The 26,271-nt window shown below is 42.8% G+C and overlaps 1 protein-coding gene across 5 annotated transcripts in view; it reads left to right on the top strand.

The window, feature by feature from the left end:
• Positions 1 to 26,271, top strand: part of LDLRAD4 (low density lipoprotein receptor class A domain containing 4) — a 450,512-nt gene that overhangs the window by 403,968 nt on the left and 20,273 nt on the right. For 3 of the 5 annotated variants that reach the window (XM_048840182.2, XM_048840183.2, XM_048840186.2), the window contains one exon: positions 23,710 to 23,864. In XM_048840182.2, the coding sequence (XP_048696139.1) occupies positions 23,710 to 23,864 (155 nt within the window). Of the gene's footprint in view, positions 1 to 19,757; positions 20,014 to 20,548; positions 20,788 to 23,709; positions 23,865 to 26,271 lie in introns of those variants that run through there. The other 2 variants (XM_048840185.2, XM_048840184.2) reach the window with 2 other exon arrangements.

Genomic DNA, 26,271 nt, shown 5'->3' on the forward strand with positions numbered 1-26,271 from the left:
AACATAAGCTTTTGTTTTGTCTACTGTTAATTTTATGTTCCTTTTTTTCTAAAGTTTGTCCAGCAACCTGAAATAGGTAATTTTAAGTCTGTGGTTTCTATTGGCTTCTAATTTCCTAGTGGGTAAAAATATATATCACAAGCATAACCCAAAAGTGTGTGGGCAACGGTGTGGGGGGTGCTGAATTTTCCTGCTCTCGGGGCATTTGTGGGATTTGAGAGGCTGTTGTATTTATTTATAAGGAGAAAAAGGAGCAGGATTCTTCCATTCTCTGCTACCAAGTGTGCCAAGTACCATTTTAAGGACTTTACTTGTATGTCTTTGCATGATCTAATTGGTTCCAGTTATTGCCCTAGGGTGAGAAGTAACTAGTGCAGTCAATTATTTCATACTAATGTTCACTCTGATTAATCTATTAATTATTACAAAGAGGGGGAGAAATGAAAACCTGTGTGGATAAACATTCACGATATGTCCTAAAGAGAGAGGTTAGAAAATTCAAAGATAAGATGACATTGTTAAGGCTCCAAAGTCTAAAATTAGATACAGACTTTGTTTTGCACACAGGCTTGTAGGCATCACATTTTGTCCCTTAGGGTCGCCTGCTCCATGACTAGGGAGACTGCTGACGCTTACAAGAATTCTGCTCTCTGAGAATAGGATTCTTGTGATTTGCTATGCTTTGCCTAGTCACAAGGAGGGAACAGAGGAATGGCATGACATGTAGGTTTACGTCAAGTGTAGATGTGTAAAGCTCAGCTGGGAGTGCTCAGTCGTAGCTGTAGACCAGGCTGTGTCAATTAAACCTGCTCTGAGCAGAGTTAGACAACATCGTACTTAAAACTACAGAATCCCATGAGCAGCAGGGCTTCCAATACTGTGAAGAGCAATGGAGCTGAAAAGTTAACAGTCATGGGAATTTTTTTTAAAGTTTCTTGGTATGGGTAGGCAAGGTGTGAGAGACAATACTCTACATGTTTACTATATCTATAGAGTGTTAAGTGAGATGGAGATGGGCAATTGTCAGTTATAGTGGGGATCAAAAATAGTGTCTATGATCAGGTGATCTGTGTGGATTGGACTTGACATAAAGTCTGCCTACAGTGTGGATTTTACTACATCACTTATTATTCCTGATCCTGGGAGAAAGCAGAGAGATGCCTGACAGGGCTTTGCGTTATGTAGCCACCCAGATTAGGAATGAACAGTAATGACAAATGGATGCTGGGAATCACATCCCAAGCACAATGTGTAACAGTTCCCTGGGTGAATTGTACCCACTGCTCAGAGGTACCTGATGGGTTTTGCTTACACCAGGGGTCTCAAACTCAAATCACCAGTAGGGCTACGTGAGGACTAGTACATTGGCCCAAGGGCCACATCACTGACACCCCCTACCCTTGCTGCCCCTGGCCCTGCCCCCACTCCACCCCTTCCCCGCCCCCATTCCAATCTCTTCCCCAAATTCCCACCCCACCCTACTTATTCTCTGCCTTCTCCCCTGAACGCGCTGCTCTCTGCTCCTCCCCCCTCCCTGCTGGAAAGCGCTAAGCACTCCCAAACAGCTGTTTGGTGGCGGGAAGTGCCTGGAGGTAGGCAGAGAAGCGGGGACGCGGCACACTGGGGAGACGGGGAGGGGAGATCGGAGGCCCACAAGAAATAACTCCGGGGGGGGGGGCGAAGGAGGGGGTACAGGGAGCTTGGAGGCCGCAGGAAATAAGCTCGCAGGCCATGTGTTTGAGACCCCTGGCTTACACTTTGGCAGTGTTTGTATAGCTTGTCATGCCAATAAAGCCTCATTGAGTGGAAATTAAAAAATTGTGTTATAACGTAGTGTAGTCTTGCCTGTATGGATGGAATAAAAAACCATGTTAGAAGTTTGTTGTGTCACTGTGCTACAGTCCAGTCAGCTAACACGGTTCTGTAACTTCATTATGCGTACTTGGGTTCTGTCCTTGCAAGAAGACCAAATGGTATTGTGACACGGACGAGGCACTGTTGTTATAACTAAGGCTACGTTTCAGTCACGGGTGTTTTTAGTAAAAGTCATGGACAGGTCACGGGTAGTAAACAAAAGTTCATGGCCTGTGACCTGTCCGTGACTTGTACTATATATCCCTAAATATGACTAAATCTTGGGTGCTGGGCAGGGGGGCTCGGGGTGCTGCGGGTGCTCTGGGGGTGGCCCAAGGGTGCCAGCAAGCAGTCCGTGGGTGCCAAGGGTGCTTGGGGAGGGTACGCAGCCTGGGGGTGCCAAGGGTGCTCTGGGTTGGCGGGGCCCAGGATCCCTGTGGGTGATGGGGAGAGGGGGCCAGGCGGCAGCACGCAGACCAGGACCCGCACCAGGGCTGGGGGGGGCCTTCTGGCAGCAGCCCAGGCCCCCGCTGCTGCAGAGTGAGGGGGTGCAGCGGCCCAAGACTGCCCCAGCAGTAGCCGGTGCGACTGGCCCAGGGGCTGCCCAAGCTGCTCAGGCAGCCCTGGAGCCAGTCTCACTGGCTGCTGCAGAAGTCATGGAGGTCCCGCAAAGTCATGGAATCCATGACCTCCGTGACAGACTCGCAGCCTTAGCTATAACGCAATAATCCAACATGGTAAATTGGTGATGCTGCTAGTGTTGTGCTGTTAAATCATGTCTATGCTGCTAGTTTTAAAATGGATTTGGGAATCAGGCTTTCCAAACATCCAGGATTGTCCTGGAGTCTCCAGGAATTAAAGATTTATCTTTAATTAAAGATTATGTTATGTGATGAAACCTCCAGGAATGCATCCAGCCAAAATTGGCAACCGTATAAATCCATCTGTTTTTAAAAGTGGTTAATGCCCTCTTTGCATCCACACTGTGAAGTCTGCAAAGCACAGTACAAAGTTGTGTTGAATCTTGCAGGGTGGAGTCTTAAACTGCAGGAACAATGTCTGAGAATCTTTCAGAATTCCAGAGGGGTGGGCGAATGTACAAACCAGGTTTTGACATAGTTAGGGTTTATTTTTCAGCTAATGTGAACAGAACTGAGTAGGCCAATACCCGTTGGAGAATGTAGAGTTTTGTATTCTTTATTTTGCCTCTCCCTGCCTTTCTGTTCCCTCCTTCCCCTCAGGGGAAACAGTGGGTTATACAGTTTCACCTCTTAATCCTCTTTGACTGGACTTTAATTTCAGCTGAGTGCTACCTATCATATTATAGAAGGGGGAGGTGCTGAGGATAATACTACAGTAAGGGCCTTATGATTGTCTCCTGATTCATTGTGTTGTAAGGATAAGTCATAACTGTTTGCTCAAATCCCTATGAGTTTTTCTTCAAAATGAAGTGATTAATTTCTGTTGTAAACTTCCTCTTGTCTAGGGCAGCCGAGCTTTATGCTGAGTTTGACAGCATTCAAGATATCCTGCCCACATAGGCTATTAGGTTCTGCTTATCCTTTGGTTCCACTGCCTGGTGAAATATGAGATAACGGGGAAAGAGCTTATCTTACATGCGTCTGAACTGACAAATATGGCAGCCCTTTCAGTAAAAAGGCTAATGCAGACGAGGCCTTTTCCCTGGGTGGAATAAGAATGAGCCCCGTACTTGTCTTGTCCCATTGGCAATGGTCAGATGCATACAACATGATTTCCATAGCATCCAGACAGCCAGAGTATCTAATAGCTACCTGTCTAGTCAATACATCAGCTTTGCTGGAGCAGAGAGCTGGAGTTTGTTATTGAGACTCATTTCTAATGCATCGGGAACAAATCTTTTTACCACCGCTCTTTATTCCAGAGGAAACATCATAAGCTGCATGAATTTATTTACTTCAATGAAGAATAACTGTGTCAGTCGCCTTTTTTTTTTTCCAAATAAGATATTTCTCTAAAATTTCCTTAGGATTTAATTTGCATAGCTTTAGGCAGGAGAGGAGGGAAAGGGGGAGAGAGTTGAATTTGTTAATTTTTTGAATGTTACTGTTAGGCTAGCTTTAATTTTTGTCTCTGGATTGAAATGTGAGATAAGGCGATCCAGCTATGTTCCCATCTAGGGCCTGGCAGGGCTGAGTGTGTGTGTATATGAGGGGTGGGCAGAGCCCCAGGGGATGGAGAAGTAGCTGGATCCCCATTGGACCAGGCTGGATCCCCCTGTCCTATGCACTGGGAAAACAGGGCCTCTTCAGGGCAGGACTGGGTCTGGCTCCAAGTGTTGGGGACTGTCGCCATGGTTGGGGAGCGGGAGCAGGGGGCTGGGCACTGGGGTGCCATTTCTTCTGGCACTCTACTCTAAGGTGTTAACCCTTTCCCTGCCAGCACCATTGTCCTTTTCTGGGTCAGACCCCTCAGAAATGCAAGAAACCTCCCGTGGGAAGTGGCTGAACCAGAAGGAACTATTTAGTAAACCAGATGGTTTTTTCCCTAAAGCTATGTACTGGGTCATGACAGACCATCAAGGTTTACAAATTGATCCCAAGACCACAAAGGTTGAGAACCATTGGACTAGATGACCTTCAAAGTCTCTTCTAGCCCTAGATTTCTATTATTCTATTATTTTTGTGCACACACACACACACACACACACACACTGTGGCAATAGGGTATTTTTCATTTTTCCTCAACTCTAAAAACAAGCTGCAGAGGTTTTGCTCAAACTCTCCAGACTGAGAAGAGATGAAACATGGGAAATTTCATCCTCAAAGATTGAATGTTTCAGAAAGATAGGAGTGTGTGAAAATGGGATTGTTATGGAACCTGTTATTGTGACCCTAATCGGATAGCTACCCTAACACTTGAAACAATTTCCTGTGAGCAAGGAACCTTTGCTCTCCTCCTTCAAATCCCTTTCTGAAACCCATTTCTTTCATGAAGACTTTCTAGGTTTATTCTCCCAAATGATATATCATTGCTTTGATATCTACAGATGAAAAGGCTTGTGGAAGCCCTATTATCATTGCTATCTGAATTAGACTCTGAATTCCTCATTCCTTCTCTTAGTTTTGGTAAAAAATCACGTTCACTTAAAGCATTCGCCAAATATTAAACTTCATCAACAGCAGGCCTATGTGACAGGTGCATTTAAAGAGATTTATGATCACTTTCACCATTTGGCAGGCAATTGCTTTTTATTATTTTCAGATTTTTATTTAAAAATAGATTCATGTCACCTGGCAGCGGCTGGGCTGGCTTACTCCATGAGTAAAGTCCACCACCCAGTGGCAGAACTTGCTGTGTGTGTACATTATAAAGCAGAGGCAAGATAGGTTTCTACTGATGCAAAGGCAACCCCTTTTACCAGGAAGCATGCCCTCTTCTAATCCTACCTCATCTGGAAATCACTCTTGGGTACATCTCATTTATGCACAATGAATACAGTGTTTACTTAAAGGAGCTCTCTTTTATTAGGTATTTGGGCAGGCTAGAGTGTATTATCATCAGCCCTCTGTTTAAGAGAAGTGACTATAAGACTATGACAAGTCCACCAGTAAACGGGGGAGTGTGTGGGTCCTGTCTATCAGTTTCAGATTTATTTTTAAAATCCATTAAGTTACTAGCCCATATGTTGTGAAGAAAAGCTTCAAAATGTGAAACAAATGTAAGGAAAATGCTTTTCTGGGTCTGAGTTTGCAGGCAACCTGAAATGGAGAACAGTGAACTTCATCAGGCTTGGTTTCAGTGCGCAGGCTAAGCAGTCAGGCTGTGTGCATAGGAGTTCCTCTAAAGCTGGAGACAAGAATCCTCACTACTACACAGCAGTAGCTACCACTCCAGCTTCAGTGGTGCTCTGGCTGTTTCAGCTTTGGTGCTCTACAATGCTTGCCTACCATGGGATCCACTGAACCCACATTAAATCTCCACTGTGCCCTGGGCCAGTCTGATTAACATTCATACACTCCTCCCTGCATGGGCTCCCTAAATTCCCTCCACAATGCAAGGCAGGGCTGGGCAAATTTTTTGCTCTGGGCTGGGACCGAGGGGTTCAGAGGGCGGGACGGGGATCAGGGCTGGCGCAGGGGGTTGGGGGGGGTGTGTGTGTGTGGTGGCTTAAGGGTGCAGGCTCCATGCGGCACTTACCTCAAGTGGCATCCGGAAACAGCAGCATGTCCCCCACCTGGCTCCTATGCGGAGGCGTGGCCAGGCGTCTCTGCGCGCTGCCCTGTCCGCAGGTGCCACGCCTGCAGCTCCCACTGACCGTGGTTCCCAGCCAATGGGAGCTGCAGGAACCTCTCTTGGGGCAGGGGCAGCATGCAGAACCCCCCTGGCTGCCCCTACGCATAGGAGCTGGAGGAGGGACATGCCGCTTCTTCCGGGAGTCGTGCGGACCGGCCCCTCACCCTGCTCCCCGGCTGGAGCTCCAGAGCAGGGGAAGCCCCAGACCCCACTCTCCAGTGGGAGCTCGAGGGCTGGATTTAAATGGCTGCCAGGCCAGATCCGGCCTGCGGGCCGTACTTTGCTCACCCCTGAAGCAAGGAAACCCCCGTAACTGATTAATAAGCGGATACTCCATGGCTACAGAAGTAGGACTAAGATTTGCCCCTAAAAGACAGATAAACTGTCTCCATTCATCTCAATGGGTTTGACTCTGAAGCTTCTCTGTGTGTCCCATTGTCTGAATTCATTTTACCACTAAATATTGGTACATGTCTGGAATGGTCAAGCAGTTTCACCCATCCATCTCTCACCTCCTCTGTACAAATGCACCAGGATTTGGTGACCAGTACAATAATTCTAGCTACTGACGTACTGTATGTATAATTTGTGAAGGGAAGATTGTGTAGGGGGGAGTGGCTAGAGTTAATTGTGTGTGTACTCTGCTGTACTATTGAAAAATAGTTTTTTCACTCTGGTGGCTGTGATCTGCTCTATTTTATGTAAATTAGGTGTGGCCCTCAAGGTTGCTAGGATGGTTCTCCATTGAGCAATATTTGGTCATCCCTCCCCTAGAAGCTAAGCCAGTTTTGACATGCTGCTTTAATGTTTTCTGGCTGCAATATAGAAAGACTTAGAAATCTTTTGTTGTCATCACACATAGCAGTGAAGCATTCTCTCTCTCTCAGACACACATTATTAAATTTGTTGTACATAGACTGCAATCTCATTTCTCCTTTGCGGTAAGTACCAACAAGTCAGTGATGGCTCGGTGCTGTATGTCCTATCTGTTCTTGTTGTATTTGTGTGTATCAGGAAGTGCTGGTTTTGGCATGTTTTTCACTTGGCACACAGAGTGGTGAAACTTCAGATTTGTATTTGTGATAAAGTTCAGGAAAGAAAAAATTGTGGCAGGTGTTTCCTAGTTTCTTAGCTGCACTGAAAAATTTAAATATGATATGGCATGCTATGAATGAGTCAGTTTAAACAGCACACAAATTAACATTCCAATAAGACTGAAAAATATCAACTATCTTGTTAACTGTAGAAATCACATGGTCCAAATATTATATTGCCAAACTATGTTTTCTGCCTTGCAAAAGCAAGTGATGAATCTTATGAGTTTATACTAGTTTTATACAAGATGAAAAGGTAGAGTCCTATGCATTATTATGTAACCTAGCAGCTCCTGCAAAGTAGGAGTCGTTTCCATGGTTATTTTTCTTAAGGGGAAAATCTCATATATTCTGTATGGGGAAGAGTTTCAAAGGGCAGTTGGGTGCCCAGCTCCCAGTGAAAGCCAAAGGTTTGACTGGGTCCTTTCAAAATCCTGGCCTAAATCTATTTTGTTTGAAAGCTTTCTCCCTTTTCCACCCCATTTAGTGAAAATGTTGCTTGAATTTCCCCTGGTGGTGTGCTGAAGGTGGACAGCACAAGTGGAGTAAAGTTCATTTGTAGAACTTTGATCTGACCCTGTTGATACTGCGCCTCTGCTTAATAAAGGTTAATAAAGACATCCTTTTGTGTACCCTTCTGCCATACTGACAATTTAAATTAGAAACAAGAATCTAGCTCTGCTTCTGGAATCTGATCAGTGAAATGCATGACAGCTTTGCTTATGTAAGACTGTAGGAAAAGGATCTCCATTTTTACATGTTCCTCAAGCCTCATCCCTTTCATCAGCTTTACTCTTAGGTAAGGGGGACCGCATGGTACTATTTAGAAGCTCATGTAGCAGAAAGGTAGCAGCAAAGCCATGTGAGGCACTTCTCCCTGCTCCAAGAGGTGAGCATGCTACCTCTGTTGTGCTCTCAGTTCAGGCCTAGGAAAGAAAGTCTAGCTCCTGAAACCAGACTTGCAGTGTTGCCAACGCTCATGATGTTATTGCGAGCCTGGTGATATTTTGTGTTTTTCTTAAAGCATCAGCTGTTGGAATAAAGAGACTGCTTGAGTATCTGAGCTGAAAAATATGACTCAATTGCACCCTAAAGGCTCAGAAATCAGAAGGCAAATAAAAAGAACCTGATATTTGTTTTTTTAAGGTAAGCTTATGATTTCGGGGGGCCTGACTTGTGATTTTTATGCTCGGGGGTGGCAATACTGTTAACGCTGGCCTGTTCCATGGTAATGTGGATTCTAACAATGGCAAAGGCTATCATCAGGTCGAATATCTCATCCTGATCTCAATGGGATACTTGGTTGGAGTACGACTGAGATGAATCCATTGTCTGTATTAGTTCAGTTCTCCTAAACAGAGACCACCATTCAGGCCTGTACTCTCTGCTGTTTTATATTTGTTTGTGAGTGGACAATACTGTGTGTGCGATTTTATATATAAACAGTAATTCTTTTATTCAGGGCTGCACAAGCAAAAGACAATGTGCTTTATCTGCTTACTTTGAAAGTACAAGATAGGAAAGGGCCTTATTTTGCTAAATAGCTCTACAGAATTTAGTGATGGCAGTCATTACTAGGGAGCAACATGTTATATTTACGGTATATTTACGGACAAAAATGTGGATGTTTACAGGGACTGGTGAGTTTCCCGGTACTTTCCAGTGGTGGGTCATAGGCTTTTGCACCCGTTTGCAGCAGTAACTTTGGAGTAACCTGGTTGGTCATGAAGTCGCCGTAAAAATGGCCCTTTCGCATGCATGCTGTTGTGAGGCAGATGTGGAATTCATGTGAGTCAGCACTCTCCCACCAGACAGACAGAAACAGAGTCCACTACTTTTAGGAAACAAATATCCCATTGATTAGCTCAGCTCCTTTTGGATAAATCATTACTACTGTAAACCATCCATTATAACAAGGGAAAGCAATTTCACAATGTAAATAAAACAAATTACTGTGGCAGAGCAGTTTGTGTTTCATTGCAATGTCTAATGGCATATTTCTCATAAATAGATTTTCCCCCAGTCAGACCCATCACATCTGTGATACATGTGGGCTCCATTAACCTGCACACACCAGAGGTATTCCTAGACTTATTTCCTCCCCAGCAGTGCAATGCGGTTCTGCTGTATCGGGTGGTTACCTAGGGTTAGTCCACTTTTTGTGCATGTATCCAGACAGTTTGCATGCAAGCGTTGCCAGAAAAACAACAGTAGAATCACAGACTAAGGGCCTGGACTATCACAGATTGATCCAGTCTGTCATACCACTTATGGATCCAATCATCAGTATGAATGCAATTCCTTTTATACCTCTTTAAGTATTAAAAATAGCTGAGGATGGGATTCGTGGATTTTGAAAAAATCTGATTCTACTACCATTGATCAGACTGTGCATTTGTGTTGATTCCCCCCTTTTCCCTTTTGGACAGCATTTTCCCCATGCTCCTGCTTTTAGCTTTCAAGAGTGGGCCTGAGAAAATACTCTTCAAAACTTTACTAGATGCAAGCAGTACTCCCGCTTAGCTATTCTTGTCTCCTTATGTGTGTGGCCCTCCTGTGTGGACCTCCATGCATGAATAGCAGGCGGAGTGTTGCTGTGCAGATCTGAGGAAAATGCTGACCCCAGCCTTTGGATTGTGATATGCTCACCTGTCATTGAGAAATGAGCAGATTGAACTCTTCTAATGAATCTTTAACAGCCAGGCTTGGTCTGTTATGACTCTGATGCTTAAGTACAGTCATAAACATATGCTATATTTGTCCTGCAGGAATCTTCAAAGTGTTTTTGAAGCAATTGGCTTCTGTAGTAGTTATTTGCTGTCTGAAGTCTACTGCCACCTTTTAAACTTAAATACACTTTGTTTTCAGATGCTCAGTGTGACGGGCTGGACCCCCTGGGATGTCACCTGGTATGCTGGGACGCCACTGAGTCAGACTATTCTGCCAGCCTGGGCCCCCTTTAACCTGGTCTTGCTGGGCTAGGCTCCCCAGCCTATTCCAGCCAAGCACACAGGCAGGGCCACACCTAGCTCTCAGAGAGACAGAGAGCCGCTCTGAGAAGGCTCAGCTTCAGGGGCTTGCCACAGCACCCAGCTGTTCACCCCCTCCCCTTGGAGTACAAACCCAAACTTATATGAAATTCGCCTCTTTCCTCAATGTGGAGGAGGGTGTACACAGCTTCTCGCCCCACGGCACCCCAGTTAGAAATCACATAAACTGGGTTATATTGTAAACCAGAAATACATTTGTTAACTATAACAGGTTTTATTTTATTTTAAGTAGTTAAGGAGGTAGCAGACAGAACAAGACAGATTATTAAGAAAATAAAACTGAGCATGGAAATTAAACTTAATACACTAAAGAAACTGGTTACATGTGAGTTCTCTCCGTAAATGTGGTTCTAATAATCTTCTTCACAGGCCAGATGTCCTTCCAGGTTGGGCCCAGTTCTTTCCCGCAGTTCAGTCTTAGTTGTTCCAGCAGTCATCTTGGGTGGGGTAGCAGGGGAGAACTGATGACCAGGATTACCTCACTCCCCACCCTTAAATGTGATTTGCATAAGGCGGCAGTCCTTCGTTTCCTAGTTTGACCCTCCTTCCGTTACAGTGGAAAGTTACAAGAAGTCCCAGGAACTGTTTTATTATCAGGTGACAAGACCACCTGACTCTGTAGGGCCCTTGTAGCCATTTTTCATGGCTGACCCACAGAAAGACTATGATCTTTTACGGTCCATTGTCCTCGCTGATGGGCCATCCGCCCTGTCTGGCTTTTCCATTGTTGTACCTGAAGTGTTGGCAGGGGGCGTCACCCAAAGTAACATAGCTGAAATACAGATACATAGTCAATATTCCTCATTTCAGATACAGAAATGATACATGCATACAAATAGGATAATCACATTCAGTAAATCATAACCTTTCCAATGATATCTCACATGAGCCATCTTGCATAAAGTATATCTCAGTTATGTCATATTCATATCATAAGCATATTTTCATAAAGAATATGAAATGACACATCACACTTAGCTTGTAACATAGAAGACCTGGCAAATCAGTAACTCCTCCTCTTTTCTCATTTAGCTATCTTATGTGCTTGCCTCCCAGGATTTTTTAACCAGTCTAAAATGACTTTGGAGAAGAAATTTTAAAAATCCTATTTCACTGCAGCTTTCTCATCCCTTTCCCTCTCCATTCCAAGATCACATGCTTAACTTGCATATACAATGACTCATGAGATGGAAGTACTGATCTGGGCCCCAGCCAAGCCTTCAAGGCACTAAAGAGCTTGAAGTTCTGGGAGTCATGAGCACAATCCTTGAGAATAAAATTCTAGGATGATCTATTATTGCTAGGATGATCCCATCACCTGCTTCTGAAGCTTTAGTACATGCTAATTATCAGCAGTCTGAAAGCTTAGTTATTCTGTTTTGGGGCTACTAGGGATTTTTGCAGATTTTAGGCTTGGGTTTGTTGTGAATTAGTCAAGACTTGAAGTTAGAAAGACTGATTTCCCTTTATAGAATTAAGGAAAGGGTGGAGGAATCTTTTGCACTTTACATATAATCACACTGACTGACATACAGTAGTCAATCATATGCAGTCCTATGGTCTAATTAAGATAACTGAATTCCATACATTTTTAAAAACAGCCGTTCCCTTTTTACCAGTTTAAAGTTTTCCTTGGAGAGAGAAAATATGATAAATTCATTGGAGAATCAGGAGTTTTGGTTTCTGTTTCCAGCTCTGCTATTGTCTTGCTGTGTGACTTATAGCAAATCACTTAATTTCTCTGTGTCTGTTTTTCCTTTCTATGGGGAATATAATACAGTATTGAATTCACAGGTGTATTATGAGAACTATAGGCTATGTCTTCACTGCAAAACAAAAGTATGTTTTAACCCTGAGCTAGCAAACTCAAGTTAGTTAGCTTGATGTAAAAGCCTAGTAGCTACAAGATGCAGTTAGTGTTTACCTCGGCGTAACTAATTGAAGTCAACACTGCATCTGCGGTTTACCTTGACTAGCTGCAGTAAAAACCACCTGTGTGCCTTGTCTGCACTAAGAATTTACACTGAGTTAGATATCTCAGTTCAAAATACTCCTCTTTTAGCAGTGAAGACATAGCCAAAGTTTGGCTTTTCCTCTCTGAGCTATTCTAAAACAGACAAGGGGAAGTTCTCTGAGCCATTTTGCCTCCACTGGACAGGGCGGTTCAGGCGGATCTGTGAGGGTAGTGTGTTCAGTAGGGGGCTGTCTCCACACTTGGCATTTTCTTAGTCTCCAGCCACTGTGGTACCACCCGCACTGTTCCACTGGTGCTAACAGTAATGGAAGCACTACTGCAGGCAAGTCGCAGGAATTTTTATCACCTGTGTCAGTGAATGCTGTTCAGAGCAGATCGAGATGATTAAAACACTGGCAGCCTGTGTATATACTTAGCTCTTCTGCAGTCAGACCCACTGGTGGTAGTGCGGCAGTGGGAGATTTACAAGAAATACTAGTAAAGCTGAGGCCTCGTAGTCCTTGTTGCTACTGTACAATGGGGCAGCGTACACGATGTAAGCCTCTGCTTCCAGTTCCCAGCCAGCACTGGTAGATAGGCGGAGCCCTGAAATCTGACCACATCCCCAAGCCTTAATCCCCAAAACTGATGATATTGGTATACCATATAATTTCAGTAAGAAAACTATCTCCTCCTACTAATATTTTCAGTCTCTGATTTTAATCCTGGTTTCACACCTTCATGTATGTTGCAATGTTAAAAAACCTAGTTTAGCATGTCAGCGTGGTCTATGTAAAGATTCTCAAAGAAGGTCTGTGCATTGTCCAGCTCTGTGAAACCTTTCAATTAGTGTTGTTTGATAATGTTTGATAAAATATTTTGATAACGTGTTAATTTGCGATGAGTTTCTCACCATTGTCTCTCTCTGGCTGTTTGCTCGCAATGCGGGATGATGCAAGTGAATAAAGTACCTGGCATGAGACTCACTGAAGTCCCAAAGGGTCTTCTTTTAGTGAAGCAGTGAATATTCTGTTTTGTGTGTAAAATAATGTTAATGGCTTATTTAGCAACATGTATTTCAACTGCCTGGCTTTTAGTTTTCTTTTGAGGGAGGATTCTTGCATATGCAGACATTCTAGCACCCGCTGCTAATTCTGTCTACCTCTCTCTTTTCACTCTCGTCTAAGTTATTTCCATGGAAGGATAATATATTATGTGATCTCTCAGGTTTTTAATGTATCTCTTGATTCATCTCTTATAGTTACTTCTTGAATGGGCTGTAGAAAAACTTACGGCTGAATCCATCCCTTACTGGCTGGAGCCACTCTGGGAGTGGTGGGAGTTTGGGGGAAGGTTGAGCAGTGCCATTGTGTTCCTGTGAACTGAACTATTACGTTCACAAACCAAATCATAGAAGATCAGCACAAACTCTGTCATGACTTGCATAGCACAGCATTGCATTTATTGTCAGGACAAGTGTCTGAAGAACACAATTTTTTCCTTTTCATTCTTTATTATTATTATTATTACTATTGTTCTTTCTTGAGTTCAATCTGGCCTTTCCTGATAATTATACATCCTGCTTCTACAACTGATGATTAGATTAGCTAATCAAACAGGCAAAAAGCAGTGAAATATGATCAAAATAAAGGGCGGAAGGAGTTGTGCTATTTTCAGTACAGATGATTTGGTTCTTGAGGTTTTAATGGAATTAAATGGAGGATTGAATTAGCCAGTGATTGAATTTAGTGGAAGTCACTGTATACTGGTGTTTAACATAACAGATCCCTGCACAGAATTTTGATTCTCAACCACCCCTTTAGGGATGTTTTCATAGTCTGAATAGCCCTGGGCAAATTATCACAATCAAACTTACAGCAGCTTTTTCATGCACACAGTTTCTCATTCCATGTGCATCTATACTAGGAACTTCCTTACCTATTTTTCAGCAATGGCATGGCTGCACCATTCTTACCAGAAGTGCAAGCTCTAGTGTAGACAGAGTGCAGGTATTTTTCCACCATATCATCTAATCCTGCTTGCGTGACAGTGGTAAAATGCCTGTGCCCAGCCTGAGCTAGCATTAGTAGACCTACAGAGGTGCAAGTTCAATAGTAAATATCCCCAAAATTGCCAGTGTATACACAGCTAGGGATGCTCTTGAGCCAGGCAGATATGAAATGTGGGTTGGTTTTACAGTGTCATGCCCCAGTTTGACTACTTGTTCCATTACAGGAAAACAAACCACCACCTGTATGGTCTGCACATGGGCCATGTGGGCTTTGTGACTGTGGATCAAGCACACCTTTGTTTGTCTAGGAAACATGGTTTGGAGGCAGCTCTTTAATTGAGGCTTGAAATGAGTAATGTTTTTTTTAAATCAAAAATCAATTTTCACAGTTTTTCCTAGAAATGTAGAACAAAGAACAGCTTTAGTGGCAAGTTAATTTAGATGTCTGTGCACTCTCCCTCTCCTGCTTTAAATTCCTCCTTCAACTCACTTCTTCAGGCTTCTGTCACTAATATCACACTCATGCTATCTGTTCACTTTCCCCAATCACTGAAACAAAAATAAAATAAATATTAAAAAGCAAGACACACAAGTGCCACAAGTCTGAATACCTTGTAAATGAGAAGAGCAGTTTTTCCTTTCCTCATAATATGGGGATTTCTCTGTATCTTATGTGTGAACTCCAGGGCCAGATTTACCAGAGTTGGTGCACGGAGGTGGGAATCCACCACAGAGAAGGGCGGATCGAGTTGCCTGTTAGAAAGGGCAGTTTAGGTGATTACCAGGACTTTAGATGACTCGCAACCAGAGGCTACCATGTACCCTTCTCAATCAGTTCTGCCAGCCTTCTGAGACGAACCAATCTCCTATAGCTCACCTTAGATGAACATGTTTGTTGCCGGTCTCCAGCACACAAGCTTACCTCCCTGGATGGAAATCCTACAGCATGGGTCTTCCACCAGGCTGTACATCACAGGAAGATGGCATAGGCCATGGAGTGAATTTGTCCACTTGTCTTTTTAATGGACTGTAAAGCACAGTGAACACTTATGGTGCTATGTAAATAATAATACTGTCATTGTGCCGGTCTAATTTGGCTTTCTGTGCTCAAGTGTGTGTTATATATTTCACAGCACAAATGAGATAAAATTCACCCCAGTGCAGAGGCTTGTCATGAGTCTTATGCACTATGTACTTTTTCTACTTAAGCCCTCAACATAGGGGTGAATTTCCACCATGGTGAATAACACCATTTTATACCAACTTTTGCACTTTAGCAAATACTGTTTACTTTTTACAAGCTTCATTGAATTTTACAAAGCATAAAAATAAGAACAGATTAGAGAGGTGTCAAGATATGAGCCACAATAAACCATGTCCCCACAGGACCTAAGTAAAGAGACTAAGAATTGGTAGCAAATATCAAGTAACCTATTTGCCTGTAGGATTCCAAATGTTAAGAAATGAAACTGTTTTGTTATACTTGAGTATACTATCACTCATGTTTGTAAATGAAGAAGACAGTTTCCAGTCTTGTGGGTTCCATGAGGGATTTTTGCATAGGCAATGCGAGTCTTTCGTTTGGGAATGCTACTCACAGGAGCGCTAAAAGCTCCCCAGAAGTTGTGGGGGGAGGGCATCGGCACCCAGACTGTGGCCATGCCCCCTGTTCCACCCCTCTCCCTGATGCCCCACCCCTACTCCCCTCTTCCCCTGAGGCCCCACCCACCACTCCCTCCTCTCCAGGGGAGGGGCAGAGTGGGGGTGAGGCCGTGGTCTGGGCAGCTGTGGCCCCCTCACTTCTAAAGAGCTTCTGGCACTCCTGCTCCCAGGGTGCAAAGGCAGCGGGCCAGTGCACTCCAAACGGAGGTGATCTACATTTGGCATTTGCCCCCTGTATCGCTAGCCTTTTTTATTTGGGGGAGGCTTACCCTCCGCAGGCCTCTTACATGCACAGCTCTTGGATTTTTTTAAGGTATGACTGAGTGGAGAGATAGATCAGTCAACACTTTCTTTACAACCTCAATGACATCATACTGGGTTAATTAGGTTTTGCATTTGTCATTTAACATGCTAGACTTATAGTGGTTCTTTGAGGAACATTATGATTCAATATGCTAAAGCCTACTTGATAGGGTTGCCAACTGTCTACTTACACAAACCCAAACATCCTTACCTCACACCCTGCCCTCAGGCCCCATCCTTTCTCTGAAGCCCCACCCCACTCACTCTATCTTCCCTCCCTCCGTTGCTCACTCTCCCCAACCCTCACTCTCTTTCAATGGGCTGGGGCATGGGGTTGAGGTGCAGGCTCTGGGCTGGGGCCAAGAGGTTCGGAGTGAGGGAGGGTGCTCTGGGCTGAGCCTGGAGCAGGGGGTTGGGTGCAGAAGGAGGTGCAGGGTGCAAGCTCTGAGAGGGATTTTGGATGCTGGAGGGGCCTCCAGGCTGGGGCAGGAGATTGGAGTGCAGGAGGGGTGAGGAGTGTGGGTTTTGGCTAGGCGGCGCTTACCTCGGGCGGCTCCCGGGTGGCGGTGCTGCGGGGCTAAGGCAGGCTCCCTGCTTGCCTTGGCCCCGTGCAGCTCCCAGAAGTGGCCGGCATGTCCCTGCGGCCCTGGGGGAGGGGTCAAGGGGCTCTGCGTGCTGCCCCTGCCTGCAGGCACCGCCCACGCAATTCCCACTGGCTGCAGTTCCCAGCCAGTGGGAGCTGTGGAGTTGATGCTCGGGGCACGGGCTGCATATGGAGACCCCTGCCCACCCCAGGGCCACAGCTGCTTCCGGGATCAGTGCGGGGCCAGGGCATGTAGGGAGCCTGCTTTAGCCCTGCTGCGCTGCTGGACTTTTAGCAACCTAAAATCTCCCGGTTTGGCTTCAGTAGCCTCTGGAAGAGAAAGCCCAATTCCGGGAGACTCCCAGCAAAACTGGGAGGGTTGGCAACCCTACTACTTGAGGGCACTTTCACCGGAACACATGTTCTAGTTATACAGCTCACTACAGACTCGTCTTTCAAATAAAGGAAATGGTAGGACATAGTAGGTCCACCAAGCCTCTCTTACAAAATGTCTATTGCTAGCTAATCAGTTGTTTGTTGCCCCTAATGGCTCAGAACACAGAAACACTTACTTCAAGATTCTTTAATGTATAGGTCATTAACACAATATTATTCTGAGGAACTTCTTGAAGATCTGGTTACACCACTTATGGATACAATACGCTATAACGGTTTGTCGTGTGGGTGTTGCGTGCACATGCACAATAACATTTAATTAAAATAATGTTTTTGGGGGGAGTACAATATTTAATGCCTAGATGAAACTGACATATCAGGCTTTCTGCACACCTAATTGTCACCATGACAAAATACGTTATTCTGTACTGGAAGAGAAACCCTTCAAACATGAGACACAAACATTCAAAGCAGTTTCTTCAGTTTTAGGAGAGCAAAGGGAGGAAGCATTTGAAACTGCCAAATAATTTTATTTCCCACTTATTTTTTTAAACCAAGTTTCTCTGAAATCAACTTTGTCATTTTTAAAATTTAAGTCCAGAGATGATATTTTGTGTGGCAAGTTTCAACGCAGAGAAATTTTTTATAGCTGAATTGTAAATCCCGGGGACAGGAATTTATAATGGCAATGCCGATTGACCTTAATAGTAGCTGTTAACAGGCACAGATGACCCACAAAAGGAAAGACCACACAACAAAACCATGCAACAAAGATATATAAAATGTATAGGCCAATCTATAGAATTAATTCTTTAAAGCCAGTGACAAGACTCTGAACTTTAAGTTGACCTGTACTATATTACTTCCCTCTATTACTACTGCTGTAGCTCATTACTGTTAGCAATGCTGCAGTTGATAATATTCAAGTTGGACAGCAGTTCATGAGTATATGTTTTAAAACCTATTCTAACGTTCCATTAACCTCTCAGGAGAATATTTTATATGATCCATTACCATTATGCCCTCTCCTGCCCCCCAAATGCAATGTTTGGGGTGTGGATGTATATATAGTCTAAGCAAGATGAATCCTTGACATTCTTAAAGTAATAAATCACAAATTCACATTCTGCAATGCATAACCAACCCACAACTATTTTACTTAAGTTGTGTGTGTGTTCAGGTGGATTGCTGGATCAGGGCCATAGGGCTGGCAGTATTGAATATCAGCACTTACAAAAAAATGTCGTGCTAACAAACTACAAATCCAGGCAATCAGGGAGGCATTATGGTCAGGAGACCTGCTCTGTTCCTAGTGGATAGGAGACCTGTTCTATTCTCAGTCCCACTGACCTGCTGTGTGACTTTGAACAAGTCGCTTCATTTCTCTGTGCCTGTTTCCCCTCGCACTCTTGTCTGTCTTGTCTGTTTGGATTGTGAGATGGTCAGGCAGGGATAGTCTCATGCTCATGTGTTTGAACGGTGTCTAGCAGGATGGAGAACCAGTCTCGGTGCGTCGATCTGGTCAGTAATGCAAGAGAAATAAATAGTATTACTAATGGGAGGAAGGAGGACTGACCAAACTGGCTATGCAGGCATATTTAGGGGCTCTGTAAGCATTTTTAAAAATATTGAGCTGAAAAGCTACTGGAGGACAATCATATGCCAGCCTATATATCTGGCAGGGGTGAAACACTGTTACTAAATATTAACTATAGGTGTTCACATACAAACAGTACTGAGAACAAGCCATGCCAATAACTTGTTAAAAATGGAATGTGTATAGAAACTACTATTCTTCCCTCTCTCCCACTCCTTTAAATTTGGAAAGCGGATGAGTTCATTTAATTTACAAAGGTCAGATCCAGTATGGCTACTCCGGTATTCAAAACTAAAAATGGAAAATAACTTTTTATTTTAGCTACAAAACAATTCTCATGATGGTTGTCCTTTGGCAATATTACACCAGGATATTTCCCTATTTTTTTGTAAGCCATAATTACACTGTAACTCTCCCTACAACATAACATAACAAGATTGCAGGTAGTTTCTAAAGGTGTCTTCTATGTGGCTCTGTATCTGTCAGCCCTGAAAAAGCATGGGATAAATATGTTTGGTGATCAATGTTTTCATTGATACCTTTTAAGTCCATTGGAATGAGCTGGACATTCCGGATGGATAAAGAGGAAAAATAGCAAATATATTGCTTAAATGAGTATATTCTTTTTTCAACAGCTGGCATGTATAAATTTAGAACCACTCAGAATATACAAGGGAAAAGTGTTGATAAATCAGAAATAATAAAATGTCTGAATAGAATGTAATAAGTATCATACCCAATGTCAATTAAAACAATTTTTGTTAACATTATTTCACTTGAGAAGGTTCAGAGAAAAGAACTGTATTGTTCACAGAGTGTGATTTGGAGGGAAGATTAGCAGTACAGTGCTTTTATCTCCATCCAGGCTTTGACTATGCTTATGTTAGTAGCATACAGTAGAAAACTCTGTGTGTGTGTGTGTGAGAGAGAGAGAGAGAGCGCGCGCGTGTTTCTAGTGTGCTTATGACATCCTCAGTTTCCAATGCGGAGCTTAGTTAAAAGAGCATGTGTTAGCAACTCCCAATAGTTGGAGACCTCTGGCAAAGAGTGAGACAGAGGGAGGGAGCATTAGCAGTCTTGACTAAAGTAGTGAGTGCAGTGTTCTGGGCATGGAATGACGCACGTATTGTGCTGGATCAGAAATGCGGAAGAATTAGAAGCCTCTAAGTGTCAACTAGTCTTGGTTTAAAGAGCAAAGCAGCATAGCTACGAAGCTGTTATCTGTGTGGTGCTGGTAAGATATACAACCTTCTTTGACTTCTCTCTCGCTTGCTCGTTTTCTTCCCTTCCTCCCTCCCATTTTCCTCCCCTCAAGGCCTACATAGCACAAGGCTTTTGACAGGGATCAAGGGGGAAACAATTTGGTTGGCCTTTACAGATTTTCTTTTTCTTTAATTTTTTTTAAAATCCTTTTTTGTTTTACGTTTAGTCTGAAGCAAAAAGATTGTACTAGTCAGAGTTGAAATGCTAGCTCTTTTCTTGTCTCTGTGTGTGTGTGTCTGTGTGTGTGTATGAATACACACGCAGTCTATGTATGTACATTTTTGAGTAAACAAGAGTAAAAGTCCATTTCAGCTGGCCTGAAGATATGAGGCCTTGGAGAGACTATCTATTTCCACAACAGCCCCAAGTTCCTGTTACATTACATGTTGCTCTCTGCTGATGGCAGTTGATAATTGGTAGCCACAGTCTGTGGTCGGAGCGCAGCATTTTGTCTAGCACCTGGGCTGGGCCCTGCTGATATACAGTGGAGTGAGAGAGAGACACACACACACAGAGACAGAAAATAAGCTAGCTGTAACTGTGCAACTCTGAGTGAGCGGCCTCAAGGGGATATTGCCTCACTGCATGGAACTTACCTGAGGCTGACTGGTGATGCTGTGTGTGCTGGGGGGGGTTCACAGAGAGGCTTGAATCCCTGTTCCAGAGGACACGATTATGTCCAGTGAACAGCGTAACAGTACAGCGTTGAAGGATGCTCAGTTAAAAGACCTGTTATTGGAAAAAGGTACTCCAGTTTCTGGTTGTATTTTTTAAATATTTATTTAATTTATGCATGAATCAGATTATTGTAAATTTGATCTCTGACTTCTATCTGATCTGCCAAGTTACAGTATTGCTGTATCAGAGCTAGTCTTATGAGCAGACGTGTATACATAGAAGGGAGCCTATTATATATGCACACAGTTGTTTGTACAACTATCTCTTTAGGAGAATGGTCCAGGCATTTCTACCCACTTGAATATAAATAAGCTACTGTATCCCCTTTTCTAGTCTTAATTTATTCTCATAGGAAAGTGTTTTCAATAAATACACAATAGCCTTTTTTGCTGCATATTTGTGAAGTAAAAAAAAAAAAATTCCCCTGGAAAAACTGTATTACTGATCTTGTCTTCTTTATGCCTGTGTGTGGGTAAGTAGATATAATTTTTTCCATGCTCAATTTTTGAAAACCAGCTTTACTAGGGGATGTGGGTGGTGGTGGTTAGGAGGAGGTGCCTCTCACGTTTGCTGTTAACTAGGGAGCCTGGGTGGGGTGGGAGGATATGTGATATGACTGTATGCTGGCATACATCAGAAACTGCACTAATTGCCTTGAGTTGTGTCAATAAATGTGGACTACTTGTGCTATTGTCCTTTTTCTTCTGTTCTAATAACTAGCAGGGGGACAAATTGGGTACAGGAAAGGATTAAATATCTTCCCCCCCGCTCTTTGAAAATAAATTGTTACCCTTGAAAATCTAATGGGGTGTTTTCTTATGCTCTGTTTTTAATTTTTGCGTAATAAAGCCAAATTTGGAAAGAGTTTGTGTGTACATGCTGTAATAGAATACATTGGTTTTATTATATGTGACCATATTTTGATTGTATTTTTTTATTTGTAAGTCTCTCAAATGCATCAGATCCTGAAACATTTATTGAGAGAAAGGAGGTATTGCCCTTTCATAGAAATACTGGGCCCTTGATAAATTTGGAAGACTCAGCCCTTGGCAGATATAGAACTAAAATGTCATTCCAGTGATCTCTACATTCTAGGAAAGTCTAAATCAACATTACTTGTTTTGCATGTTGCCCTTTAGCAACAATTTCCAAAGTAAATATATAGGCAAAAAAAAAAAAAAGTTGTGAGTATGGAGATGCTCAAATATCTAGCCTTTATATATTCTGTAGTATAGCAATTGTCTTCTGTGTCAAGTTTGTAACCTGCAATTGTGACCTATGGCAAATTGACCTTATCCTAAAACACATACGTAATGTCTGTGTTCCATGCTTTTAGACGTTTTAGCTATCAGTACAATGACCTGAGAAAAAACTGACAAACTGATTGTTGTATGTGGAGTAATGGGAGGGCATAAAATACTGAAGAATGAAAGTGTGTGTAGGAGTTGATTGTGTTATTAATGAATGGTCTATACTTAACTGAAAAGAAAAAATAAATTAAAAATGTAATTGCATTGTTAAAAGAGCTTTTAATCTTGGAATAATTTCAGTTACACCTACTGTGATTAGCAATGAAATTAAGCTGCTAGACTTCTGTTTGTATGCCCTTGTTCATAGATAACTTCTGACAAGTAACAAAACGTTGTAGCACAGGCAGATATAGCAGCTATTACTACATGCTAGCACTGGCAACCTTGTAGTATGCTTGCCTCTTTGCATTTCTTGAAGGTTTGTGATGGTTTTGTTTGGAAGAGATTTTAGAAGCTAAAAAGCATGGTTTGCTTTCATTTGCAATATAGGACATTTTGAAGAATACATATAGCAATCCTCTTTTCGCTCAACTTTTAAAAATCACCCTGGAAAAGAAAGATATAAAAGGAAAAAAGTCCCCTTTTTTTCCCCAGTGTATTTACATTTCTGCTTTTTAACTTTGTTAGCTTCTTTTTTGCCTGGCTAAGATTTTCAAAATTGGGAGCCTAAATTTGGGCTCTAAATCCATATTTAGGCATCTTACTAGGTGGTGTCATTTTTCAGAAGTGCACTTTTCCCTTTTTACCTGTGTGGCAGCCAAAGATGTGCTCCCATAGACTAGACATTCTCTTTGAAGACTAGAGCATCCCTTGTGAGTGATGAACTGTTTCCATAGAAATGTAAGCGAATGCATAACTCCGAAGGGCAAATTCTTCCCTTAGACACACCCATGCTGCTCCAGTAAAGCCAGTGGGGTTGCATGGGTGTAAGTGAGGGAAATTTTTGCCTCTAAATAACAATTTTTTAGTGGTACAAGATAGTCTTTTGCCAAAATGGCAGAGTTTGTAATGTTTACATTATAAATAGCATCATTTTCTCAATTGTGTCTGTGCTGGCTTTCATTTTTAACCATGCTGGACTTTGCATTAGTTTGAGGTACCAGAACTCAGTAACTCAAGGTAAAATCCTACCGAAGACCAGGCACTTCGTAGTTTTCATACGAGTTCGCAGATCGAGGCTTTCCTTTAACTCTTTCAGTTATGTTCTATCAGCTGCAAATTGTTAGCATGGCTGAGATACGGGAAACAAAGTCTTGATTCCTCTCTCTGCAGTATCAGCTCTGATCCTGCTGGAGATCCCAGGATTGTCCTCACACTGTAGGATGTTAATAAAAATAGCCTTTCCCACTGGGATCACTCCAAAGGACTGTGCCTTCTTCTTCTTCGGGAAGAATTACCTTTGTGGAGGCTGCGGTGAGAGTGCATCATGAAGTGTCTCTTAACCTTTGATTTGCAGCTACTCAATGGCCTAAACTCTGTTAGTGCTTAAATGTGCTCTCTGCATTCTGGTTGGGGTGCAGAGTTCTTGACAAAACTGATGTTTTAATTAATTTAAAAATGGCCATCAATAAATAGCTTGAGACAATTGTCGTGAGACACTGAATGTTTGCAGAGTATTGTTGTGGAAAACAAATGTTCTGTGTCCAGGCTGATGGTTTTTCTCCCTTTTATTGTTTCAGCTGAACTGGAGTTTGTTCAGATAATCATTATAATCGTGGTGATAACTGTTATGGTGATAGTGATCATCTGCCTTTTGAACCATTACAAACTCTCAACACGCTCTTTCATCAACCGACAGAGCCAAAACAGGAGGCAGGAAGAAACTTTGCAGCCGGTAAGTCCAACCCCTTCATCCCATCCTCCTCCTCCTCTTTCATGTTGGTCTCTTTCAGGGCTTAAAGATACATGAAGTTCTGATTATAGGCAGCCATGCAAAAAACTTCTGGCGTCAGTTTTATCATTCTCTGTTAGTGAGTTAGTTTTTTTGCCATTGTGTGTATTAATGAAAAAAAGAATCAGTTCACGATTTTAGAATTTCACTGCACGGCTGTTTTTAGGCACTGCTCTGTTTTATATAGCAGCTTTTTCGTGCTTCATATTTGTCTGGTGGTGCCAGAATGTGAAAGCCCTGACTACTGCTTCTACTGCACGTTTTTAGTAAATTTTCACCATATGGAAGGTGTTGCAGTGATGACCTGGGAAGATTTGTCATTTCCTGTTTATCCTTAGAATAGATACAGCAGAGGCAGCAGCAGCAGCATTAGCTCCTTACCAGCTACTGGGGAGAATGTGAAAAGCCTGACATTTTTCTCTCAGCTAATTCCCTTCCATTCCCAGGCTTGTCTCTGCTATCTGGAGGGGGGAAAGGCATCAAACAAACGTCTTAAATCAGGAAAATGATATATCCCCCAATTGGGGAGAGTCGTGACATTGGTGGGGCTCAGTAACTGAGTAAATGCCTTTTTGTAGTTCCTCTGGGTTCTCCCTTTCCCCCTTGTTCTGTTTAATGTCATTTTCACAGTTGCAGCACATGTGGCAGCCGTGCCATCGAGGGTCCAGAGATGTTGCAGGCAGTCCCTACTAATGCCCCTTACGTTGCTGGTGTCCATTAAAGGCAATGGCAAAACTCCTTTGACTTCAGTGGGGCTAGAATTTTATGCCAAGAGTTTGATACTTAGACGAAAGGTCCCACATGTAACCCTAAGGTCTCTCTTCTGTCTTCTAGAGCACCTCCTAATGGTGAAAGGAGAGCTCGCTACCTGTGCCCATTGAACTCTTTCAGCTCAGGTTGGCAGCAAGAATGCCATTTATGATGATAGTTTTTGTGATAAAGACATCATACCCCCTTAGGAACTGGGTTGAAACCACAACCTTATTTCACATGCCCATTGAACATCCAGTGTCCATCAGATGATGATGACTTTCAACCACTACTGCATTGGGCTGGTTTCAAACCACTGACTAGAGGTGTATCTCCTTTCCAACCGACTGAGCCACCCAAGAACTTGCTTCTTTTTTACATCTGTTTGTAACATGATTATACATTTGATCCAAAGGGAAAAAACTTGTATAAAGTCCCAGTTTTATGTTTTTGAGTGAAGTTAGTACTTATGGAAATGACGGATGAATTACGCTAGTTAGGGTTAGACACAGTGCCAGCATTCTCACTCCCCACCAGTACCAGCCCCTGCTGTTCTGGTGATGGGCTTCTTCTGAGCAGAGAGAGACACTGTCTCAACTTGTGTAGTGATTTTGTATTTTTAGGTGAATGGGGACTAAGCTTGACGCTATCAAATGGGTGACCTAAGTCAGCATTGACCCACTGTTCCACCTGGCCCTCTCACTCATGGTGTCATTTTAAAACAATGTAGTAAGTCCCTAGTAAATTCTTCTTTGGTAGGACAAATCGCATTCTTTATTTTTTTGCAGATGATTTTGGTTCTGAGGGGGCTATTTTATATCCTATAGCCTAGGCAAACAGATGCTATAAGCATCTCAAAATATATTCCCTGCCAACACACACATTACAATGTTAGTGTCATGAGATGACAACGTAGTCCTGAAAGACACAGGGCAAAATATGGCAAACTTATAGTCCCTGGAGTTCTTCTTTACAGACCACCTACATTCTGTTGGTATCTGGGGAATCTATTTGTTCTTGCACCTAAGAGAAGGAGGAGAGAAACTGTCTTATTGAGAGTAAATGATGTAGACGTTCCCTCTCCCAAGGTACCTCCAGAATATTGTATTCTAACGGGGTTAAAACAAAATCAGAGGTCTTAAAACTTTTCACTCACATACTTCTTACTGTCTGGAGAAATCATTTAGACTAACTTGAGGATTTTTCTTAAATGGACACCATGAATTTAAACTTTTTCAGACAGAAGTATGATTGTTTACCTACAATTGCTAGAAGTACCCCTGAAATAACTAGAGGAGGTTAAGAAATATTTTTTATCTCCCCCTTGTTTTAATGCAGAGTGCTGTCAAATGCATACAATAGTCCATTTCAAGATTTCCCTTTTATAGTCAATATCTCCTGTTGTTTGAGTGGGTCTTGGTCATAGGAACTATGGAGAGAAAAACATCTTTTTGTAAATAAGAAAATTTAATTTGGTACTGCGGAGAGAGGAGCAGGTATCATGCCTGAAACAATTTTTAACTCATTTTTAAAATAATAACTAAATTTCTGTTTGATGGTACCCTTTTAAATAATGATAATCCCAGTCCAGTGGCTGGGA

This window comes from Caretta caretta, chromosome 2, assembly GCF_965140235.1.
Source record: "Caretta caretta isolate rCarCar2 chromosome 2, rCarCar1.hap1, whole genome shotgun sequence".
NCBI classification, from domain to species: domain Eukaryota; kingdom Metazoa; phylum Chordata; order Testudines; family Cheloniidae; genus Caretta; species Caretta caretta.